This window comes from Polypterus senegalus, chromosome 13, assembly GCF_016835505.1.
Source record: "Polypterus senegalus isolate Bchr_013 chromosome 13, ASM1683550v1, whole genome shotgun sequence".
In the NCBI taxonomy this organism is placed as follows: domain Eukaryota; kingdom Metazoa; phylum Chordata; class Cladistia; order Polypteriformes; family Polypteridae; genus Polypterus; species Polypterus senegalus.
In genome coordinates this window covers 33,330,143-33,340,709 of record NC_053166.1, presented here as the reverse complement: position 1 = coordinate 33,340,709, position 10,567 = coordinate 33,330,143, and the positions used below count along the sequence as shown (strand labels likewise).

Genomic DNA, 10,567 nt, shown 5'->3' with positions numbered 1-10,567 from the left:
AATCGAACCTCAGATGTCGGCGCTAGAGGCAAAGCCTCTACAATTGAGCCACGGCGTGTGGCTTGTCTATTTGAGAGTATGTAGATCGGGGTATATATATATATATTTGCAGCGGAGAAATAGTGTGTTAAAGAAGTTATGAAAAAGAAAAGGGAACATTTTAAAAATAACGTAACATGATTGTCAATATACAGTAATTGTTTTGTGAGTGTTATTGAGTATTGCTGTCATCAAGGATTTTATTATCATTATTTCTTTCAATCAGGGTCGTATTTGTACGATGTGTTGTCTTCAAGTTACATTCCGTGTTTGTCAATCGTTGTAAAGATAAGAGGTTTCATTCATCGATTCGTTTCTTACTGCATCAATAAACAGCTCGTCTTCCTCTTTATCTGAGATGTGACACACTGCATGCACGGGTTTTTTTTTTTTAAACACTGTCACATTCACTTTTTCCACCGTGTAGTTTGTTTCCGCAGTAGCTGTACTTATGAATATGCTTGTATGTATCAGACGCTTCATATTTTTTTGCTGCCTTCTCAATTGTGTAATTCGTTTTTTGTTCAGCACTCGTTGGAACTGTTGCTTTTTATCTGAGCACTACGTCAGTTCACGTGAGCTGCTTGGTGTTCTTGCATCGAAGGTTTCCAGCTGTGCTGTTGCCATCTTGTGTGATGTCCATGGCTGTATGTAATGTTAGTTAAGACCTGGCACTTAAAAGTTTCTCTCGCAGTTTCACTGAGTTTGTGCCAAACACCACCCTGACCATCTCATCTTCCTCTGCATAAGCACAGTCCTTCAGACGTGAATATTTAGCGGCAGTGTTTCTATTTGATTGCTTCTGACGGACGGCCTTATATGGGCAGGCACTAAATTACAAACGCCAGCGGCAGCCTGTCTATGAACTTCATTTAAACTTTAGGTTTACACCGTGCTTTGTTTCCGAAGTAGCAGCACTCATGAATATGGTTGTATATGTCAGTCGCTCGCTTCTTATTGTTTCGCTGCCTTCTCAATTATATAATGCATGTTTTCTCCAGCGCTTTTTTGAGCTCTTCCTGGTTTTCTACGCACTGCGTTGACAGTCAGTTCACGTGATTACGTGGGAGGCGTGATGATGTCACACAAAACTCCGGCCCCCACGGCCATCCAGCTCAACTCCATTACAGTATATGGAGAAAAATAGCTTCCAGTTATGACCATTAGGCGTAGAATTTCTAAATGAAACCTGCCCAACTTTTGTAAGTAAGCTGTAAGGAATGAGCCTGCCAAATTTCAGCCTTCTACCTACACGGGAACTTGGAGAATTAGTGATGAGTCAGTGAGTGAGTGAGTGAGTGAGTCAGTCAGTGAGGGCTTTGCCTTTTATTAGTATAGATAATAAAACTGCAACTTGCATTTATAATGCTATTTGTGGTATAGGAGGTCCACAGCTACAAAAAAAAAAAATATGGGCAGTTTTTAAATCCAGTTAGCCATGTCCGTCTCCATGGGCCTGATTGCACGACTGCAGGGAATTCATGAAGTAATTGGGGTGAGTTGCACCTGCACATGCGGGTGTGATCATTCTCAATTACTTCATTGGCTTCCTGCTGTGTGTTATTAAGGCGCTGTGACCACATGGGCCGGCAAGATGGAGAGAAGAAAAAAAGAAAAGATAGAACAGAAGAAGGTTAAAAAAGGGAAAAGGCAGTCATGGGAGATGATCCAGACACCAGGAGAAGACAGCACGAAGTGGGGCTCCGTGAGGGAGCGCAGGCTGAGGAGCTCTAGGGGCTGGTTCACCCCACTGACTAAGCGTGTAGAGTGGGGAGATTGAGATGCAAAATCTCCCAATGGATCCGAGGAGCGACTGAGTGAGCACAAAGGATGACGGGAGGCGTGCCGACATTGGACGGTCTGGCTGCGCAGAGTGGCGGCAGCCAAGAAGGGGGTCGGAAGAAAGGAGTTTGTGCTGCAGAGGCTCCGCCTGCAACACTAGTAATGGGTGAGCCGGGGAGACAGAAGGTGGTGGGCTGCGATCGGGTGAGAACAGAGACTGCATGTTAACCTCTATTTTAATGGATTTATTTATTATGGATTTTATCCCCACGTTTCAATGATTTTATGGATTTGCTATTTATTTGGGTACTGTATTTTTTTTTTTTTTTAACAATGCACAATAGACACTTTTGGTTTTAATTTTTACTGTTTTTAATAAAAGCACTTGAGCACTTTACACCATCCCCTGCCTTTAATGAGATTTGTCAGCTCATCTTGGTCATAACTATCGATGGTGTTGGTTCAACAGACTCCCGTGTGGGAAGTGGGAGTCTGTAGGGGACCCACATCATCACAAAATTACACAGTACCCAAGTACATTACACAGTATTCAAGTACTGAGAAAAAACAAGTGCTACTTTGCTTGCAGTATTATCCAGTACTATTGAAACAGCATTCACACATTTAAAAATAATAATGGTCCACATCCAACCTTTTAAAACAAAAGTATCTCCAGACAACGGACATGACTCCTTTTTTCGGCAAAAATCCTTCTGTGCCATCATGTTCAAATTTATTGTCTGCTGCAGCTTCAGTTTCGGAATATTCTCTGTCCATTTTCACCAGTGTAGTGTAGTAGTGAAAAATGGTCCCCCCTTAAACAGTTTCCCGCTGTGCCACGTTCCAAACGTTGTTTAGGCTATTTAAACCGGTGTTGCGGTATAAGAAATATCCATATCATAACAAAAATAAAAAACTGTTTTCAGTATGAACCAGTATACCTCCCAGCACTTGTGCTAATCTCGATGATTTACATCAGTAAAGGTTTTAGGGAAAGCAAGTCACAGTAAATTTAGGGTATGTAGAGTAATGAGTCAGCGAATACAACAATAATTTATTTGTATATAGTCCAAAAATCACACCAAATCTGTCTTAATGGTCTTTAACAGGTTGTTTTTAATTGACAGTCACCAGCAAAAAAAAAATAAAAGGAAAAAATCTTGGAAAGAGCAATTCAATACAAGTAGTCTTCTCACAGGTAGATGGGTGTTACAGTTATTGGTCCCTTATTGGTCTAATAAAAACATTTATATAAGGATATGGTCCTAATGCAGAAAATAAAGGCATGGATGAATTTAAGAGACATACGTACAGTAAGTCTAATTGTACACACAACATTACTTAGCTTAAACTACTTTTGCTAATGACAATAGCTTTTTTCAGGGACTGAATTTGGTACTTTAGAAAAATCTTTCTATAATACAAATAATAATTGTTATCATCACCAAAAGGAAAAAATGGTAACGGAGCCACTTTTGTCTAGTTAATGCTTATGTCAGGGCTGTGGAGTTGGTATAAAAAACCTTCAATCCTGACTCCTATCTTTAAGTGGACTAATATATTTACTATTAAAACTGAAAGTACACAACATACAAGATACAAGGCATTTCATCACTGCCAAGTTGAGCTGCTAACAGTTTTGGATGAAAATGCTGCATCTGTTCAAATGCAATGCTTTTGCAGGTGAATTGTTTAGAGCACCAGTAAAACAATTGATTTTACTGATCAATTTTATTGATTTTACTACCGTAATATGTAATATTCTGAAATTTGAAAAAGAAAAAAAAAAAAACTAGAAATCTAGAAAATATGTTTAATTGATTTAGTATACAGTATGTGAAACTGGAACATGTAACACATTATATTACAATTTAGTCAGACTCACGAGTTTTTTTCCAACCAACTTTGATTCTGTTAACCCAATAATTTAATAACTGCTTCCGATTTGACAGCCAAGGTGTATTATTTATGTCTCTTAATGGCATTTTAATTTGACAGCTATGATTCAACCAGCCATAGTCTGCCATACAGTGTGTGGGCATACAAAAACATTGCAACACTGTCAGAAGGAAGGACCCAAGGTCTCTGATATAAGCATAGACAAGCAGAACCGGACACAGTGCAAGTAAAATTTTGGTCTAATATTAAACATGCCAGAGAGCTTGCCGAATCATGGATCTCAAATGAAAACGCCATCAACAGACACTTGGACATGAACCCTGATTATGCATTCTTAAAAAGGAGGACACCGACCTTACTGATGCCCTCCCCACCCACTCATTTGCTATATATATCTCCTGTATGTCTAATCATTTTCTTCTGATGAGGACACCTGGTAGGTTGTCGAATGCTTAGGAATAAAAAACTATTTTAAGGTTAAGTGGTTCATTTCCTCCCTTTGTGGATTACTAGCTACAAATATGCAAACCATATCAACAACCTTTGCTTTTACACATTGTGGAGGATGGCCGGCTGTTTATCCCGGCCAATACCCCAAGACGCCAGGTGGAGCCCTCCTTGCAGCATGGAGGTCCCCAGAAGACCAGCAGGGCATCATGGACAATGGAGTTTTTATGCACCGCCCTGCTGGATGCCATGGGGGCCACGAGAGGGAGCTGCAGGGAGGACCGAAGAGTTCTTCGTGCCCTATGACCCGGAAGTTCGTCATAGGAAGAGCGACGGGCTTCCGGGGTGAGAAAAAGCATTGTTTACCCTGACCCGGAAGGAATAAGGACTTATGGACTGTTGGATTGGGAACACTTCTGGGTTGGGGGATATAAAAGGACTGTGGGAGCTCCCAGACGGCGAGCTGAGTTGGGAGGCAGGGTGGCTAAGCGTCTGGGAGTGAAGGATTGGTTTATTGTATTTTTGTGGTTTATTATTGGAGAATTGTGGAGAGGAGCGTGCTTCGTGCACATAATTATTATAATAAATAACTATTTGGATTTTTATCTGGTGTCTGACGTGTGGTCTGAGGGTACAAGGGTGCGAGAAAGCACTTAACCTGTCACAACATATACATATACTGTACATACATATACATACACACACAGACAGAGACACAAACTCTGGAACAGTCCCTGCATGGGATTTAAAGGCACCTTCTTTCCTTGCATCTCTCCAAGTTAGGAACTACGATTAAATTTGGGAGATGTAGCAAAATATTGGTGTGTGTGAGAGACAGAGAGATTCACAGCTGGAAGAGCACTGAGTGGCTGAGGCACTGTGCACAGTCAGTAGGCACATACGTAAATCACTGACTAATGGTTAAGGACTAATTCCTGTGAAGTCAGACCCATATAGATTTATTCTTCTTGTGCTAATTTGATAGATTATATTTTTGATCACGTTTCTTTTGTGTTTGTTTTTCTTTGACATTCAACCATTTTTGTACCCTTGGGTTCTCTGGTACTACTTGTTCTGTAACTGTGATACATAGGATGTGCTGCCTTGTTCTTTTATTAAAAATAAAAAACTGAAATATCACATTGAAATGAATATTCACACCTTTTGCTATGACACTTGAAAGCTGGCTCAGGTGCATCCTATTCTATTGATCAACTTTGAGATGTTTCTACACCTTCATTGAAGTCCACCTATGGTATTTTTGATTGGACATGATTAGGAAAAGCACACAGCAATCTAATAAAAGGTCCCACTGTTGACAATATGTACCAGAGCAAAAACCAAACCATGAGTTTGAAAGAATTACCAGTACAGCAAAAAAAACAGGCTTGTGTGAACACACAGATATATGGAAGACTACAAACAATTTCCACAGCAAGCAATATTCCTGAGACCACAGTGGTCTCCATAAATCTTGCATGGAATAAGCTTACAACAAACCACAATTCTTCATATAGCTGGCTGCCTAGCCAAACTCAGCATTCAGAGTAGAAAGGCATCTGTAAGAGAGGTGACGAAGAACCTGATGGCCATTATGGCTGAACTCCAGAGAACCTGTAGGAGATGGGAGAAACTTTCATAATGACAATCACTGCGACACTCCACTAGTGGCCAGATGACAGATGAATGCCTGTTTGGTGGTTATAAAATGGCACCTAAAGGACTCTCAGACTATGAAAAACAAGGTTTCTTGTCTTTTAAAACAAAGTTGAACCACTTTGTCTCAGTTCTAAGTGTTATATCTGGAGGAAACCAGGCAATGCTCATTAACTGCATACTACCATTTTAATGATAAAGCATTGTGATATTTCAGTTTTATATTTTTAACAAATTTGCTAAAATTTCTAAAATCTTTTTGTTTTGACAATTTGGGAACTGACTGCTTGATGACAGAAAAATGAATTTATATAACTTTAGCATAAGACTGCAACATAACAGAATATGTAAAAGTGAAGGGGTCTGAATACTTTCTGAAAGATAAATGTCTTTTTCATCCTGGCTTTGTGCAAGATGGACTAATACATAAATGACCTCAGGATATATCTCGGAGCATATCTTACCACAGTATCCAGGAATTTAACACACCGTGCTAGTTCTGGCCTGGTGTCACAGAATTGTCGGAATAAGAGGCGTCCAATGGGCTGCTTTTCACACAGGCTGTTGTAGTCTTTCTCTAAAGAGGAAAATTATAATACGAGTTATTTCTTATTGGCACTGCATTTCACCTGGGTTGCTTAAAGAATCTCTGTACATAACTTGTATTAAGTAACTTTTTGACAATTAAGAAAGACAAATATACATCACATACTTATTACAAATTAATTGTGTTATACAAATAATTGTAGGCATAGTAAGTAAAAGACAAAGTAAAGACGACGTCAAATGCATTTTTATTGACAGCACACTAAAAATGAAACTGCAACTGTAAATTGAGTTTATCATGCAATTATTCCTTGGACAATGCCATAATATGTTAAAGGAAACAAGTATACACAAACATCCCTGACAAAAGTTAAAGGATCCAGCTAAAAGGGAAAGAATATTGAGTTTTCTCTGTACATAATTTATCAAAAACAAATCAACAATTTTCTATATCAGCCTTTTCCCCCCAATTCGGTTTGTGTAGAACTGGAATCTGTTTAGGCAGAATCAAACAACTGTCTGTTTACACACGTCAGCAGATTTTTGTGACATTCTCAACTGTAAAAACATCTTTAAAGGCATTGAAAGCTACAGGATTATTTACAGATAACATCATCCACCCAAGACAATGAGATTTTATACGAAGAATATGATAAAACCTACAAACACACAGATGAGCAACAACAGCATTAACTGCAAGACATATTTGCTGCTGATAGATGACCTTCATAAAACACAAATTAAAGGACAAATCAATACATCCGACAGCATGTCTTTGTACTGATAAATCTTAATTTTTCACATTTTATTTGTTGTGAAATTGTGATCAATTACAAATAGCCTGAGAATAATTGAATTCCATGTGTACACTCAAATAATTTATTCGAAATGTAAAATAGCACAGTGCTCCATCAGCTGCTGGCTTGCTGCTATTGCCGTGCCGCGTGATCTGCATTTCGTCTCTCTTCTCTCCCAGACATCCTCGAACACTATTCTGTCTCTTTTCACTATAATATTTTCTGCCTGTTTGCACTAATGCAATCTTTACTCTCCTTTTTTTGAGAATTTCGAATTTTCTTATTTCCATTATCTCTAACCTGCTCTGCATGTGTATCAAGGGACGTGCTTCCAAAGTATAACGTGACATGACCGTCTCGCGGGACGTGAAAATGTCTGTCTCTCTTCAAAAGATCACATCTTGTCGCAAGTTTTTATATATATAGTCACTCGGTTTTGTTTTTACTATTTTCTTCGCTACAATCCCAGGAGGGTTGAAAAAGCTTCCCATAATTAAGCCAGCTCTTTAAATGAACTTTGTGATTCAGTGATCTTCAAAGGCTTGTGCAACTTCCTGCAAATAATTGCTTTATAACAGTATTAGCCACAGTACCTGTCATAGACAAGTTAAAGAATAACTTTATAATATTTGCTCTCAATTAGAATAACTTTATAATATTTGCTCTCAATTACCCTACATGTACTTTCAGTGCCTTTCATCTGTATTCTTGTGTGTCTGAACACCTTTTCACTGGTGCTCCCTTTCTTAAGTATGTTCCCTTAAAGCAAGCTTCTCCGACACTGTCACTGTTTTCTAGATGCCATTCTCACCTCCTGTCTGATTTTATACTTTTTGTCTTTGAAGGCGACTCTCACAGCATATACCTTTAGTCCTCGTGCGTCATACTTCCTCTTTTGACACGTAATCAAGGCCAAGCAGACTAATCAGACTGCTTTGAGGGACTGGACACACAGACCTTAAGTGTTTTATTATATTGTAGATATGGATGCTATCTAATTTCTTAAACATATTATTAATATTAATAATAATAATAATAACAGTAATAATAATGGTAAAACTAGTTAAGTAATAAAGACTGACATTTCTGATTAAAATTGCATTTTTGCCCTAAATCTTACAGGCAGAGGAACTGATGATCACTGAGTGATGGTTAACACAATTTTCACACCAAAAATATTGATTTCTTTGATATGGGACATGAATTAAATATACATAATAACTAAACAAATTTTGCAAGATTTTTTCACTTCATATTTGGAATTATTTAGTACACAACAGAACTTTATACATACCACTATAGATTTTATGAATGTTAGGTTCCATTTATGTTAATACGTTTGGATTTGCTTTGTTTTGTTCTGTGACAACTTTGTATGTTTGTATGTATGTGTTATGTAATTAATAAAGTTGGTAGTTCTGTTTTGCCTGTAAAATTGTTAAGGAGCTCCGAGTCTTTATTCCATGAGGAGTGCAATACAAAAATAAACTGAATTAAATTATGAGCATGAGAATCATTCAGTCAAGAGCCTCTGTAAGAAGTAATTCAATTATATTTAGCAATTTTTTAATTGAAGTGTAAAATAAACAGAGTACCCTCTTAACTAATAAGAAATATCAAGACAGCGTATATTTTGTATCTCAAAATAAGCATGAAGTAAGCACTGAAGGCTACTTTCCACTAAAAAAAATTGTCTGAAATGTAAGATTATTATGTAAACATGTGGCATGCAAATAAGCATGGAAGTTGCTAGTGCTGGGTGTAATTTTCATACATTTTTAATCAAGAGAGGAAATGAACTGCATATTGTGTTCAGAGAAATACCACAAATTTGGTATGGTTTAATTTCAAAATTTGATTTAGACAGCCAAATCTAGGAATTGTAAAATGTCAGTACAGATTGGAGTAAGTTAGATGTGGCAGGGATGTTTAGTGGTTAGCACTGCTGTCTCTTAACTCCAGTGGACTAGTCTTAAATTCTGGCCCAATCACTGTCTAAGTAGTGTTTGTGTATTATGATGTTATAGATTCTCCTCTCATGTAGAGAAGATGTGCATGTTATATTATTTGGTAACTCCAGTGTGGTTTGATACAAATATGATTATGTATAAGTAACTTTGTGTGTGTGTGTGTGTGTGTGAAACTACATTAAACTGGATTAAACAGGCTGAGATTTTTAAGGGATGCATAGATCAGATTAGGTTGTCTTTACTACTCACAAGTGATCATTTTTGGATTACACAAGAATATAGAACTTCACAGCGTACAAGCATTCAAATACAGAATCTGTTAAAAACAGTACCCAAGACAGGTTAAAACCTATGATTAAACATAAGGCAAAAATATACAGCAATACTGTACTCTAATAGTTCTCCACCCCATACAAACATACAACAGGCATTTCAGCAATACCAGAATTTACAAAGCTACTGTATTCCAATATTGATTTATCGAATTTATCACTCCAACACTCTGGAAAAAGACTGCTTCTGCCACCCTTTGCTTGAATTTTGAAGCCATGTATCTCCACATTTCATTTTTCTTCTGTCTTAGCAAACCTGTTTGTTTTCAAATCAAACTCTGTTGAGAACAGCAAAACACAAATCTATACTGGAACAATTCACATGATATACTCAAACATTACTGGGAGTAGCAAGCTGCAATACTGCAGCTCCCACAAGGCATGAATGTGTGGACGAGAAGTCAAGACATTGATATGCCTTTAACTGAGACAAATTCAAAAATAGGAGAAGACTACAGCATGGCGGAATTATACACAGCAGTCCTCTGAAAAGGTGGAGAGAGAAATCTCCTAAGTTCAAAATGGTTTGCTTTTCTGGTCAAATCATACATCTGTCCAGCTATGTCTGTACTCAGTGAGTGCATGGCATACTGTCACAGTGGTGAGATCTCAGCTTCATATAGAATGCGAACACTCCCATTTTTCTTAAAGGCGATATAACATTATAAGTTTTTACAAATCCATTCAAGACCCATAGCTAAATCGGTCAGTAAAGCATTCGTTCAGGAAGTAAAACGGCAGCCATTGTTAGAGCAATGTTCGATGTTAACTCAGAAAACAAAAGATCATTTTAAATTTAGTGGTTCATCACTGCAGTAACTTTATATTACTGTATAGGTTTATAGGTTCATTATTGTTACTTATGCAAAGTACAGTAAAATTCTTACTAGCACATGCTAATCAACATGCAACATTTCTTAAGTTACTGAAATGCTGTTATTTTATAGTATCCTTTATAAAAAAAAAATAAAAAGTGTATGAAAACTTGAGTATTTGAACACCAATTTGAATTTATTTTGCAGTGTTTTACTTTATGAATGTTTAATAATAAGTACCTCTAAACACACAGTATGTTTCTTTTATGAAAATGTTATATTGC

The 10,567-nt window shown here is 37.4% G+C and overlaps 1 protein-coding gene and 1 long non-coding RNA gene across 3 annotated transcripts in view; one reads left to right on the top strand and one right to left on the bottom strand.

The window, feature by feature from the left end:
* LOC120543190 overlaps window positions 1-10,567 on the top strand; it is a 179,920-nt gene that overhangs the window by 99,950 nt on the left and 69,403 nt on the right. The gene's annotated exons all lie outside the window — the stretch shown is intronic.
* Window positions 1-10,567, bottom strand: part of grk6 (G protein-coupled receptor kinase 6) — a 111,138-nt gene that overhangs the window by 47,433 nt on the left and 53,138 nt on the right. The window contains exon 3 of one of the 2 annotated variants that reach the window (XM_039776121.1): window positions 6,288-6,400. The exons of the other annotated variant lie outside the window; for it this stretch is intronic. Within the exon in view, the coding sequence (XP_039632055.1) occupies window positions 6,288-6,400 (113 nt within the window). The remainder of the gene's footprint in view (window positions 1-6,287; window positions 6,401-10,567) is intronic. 2 annotated transcript variants of the gene reach the window in all.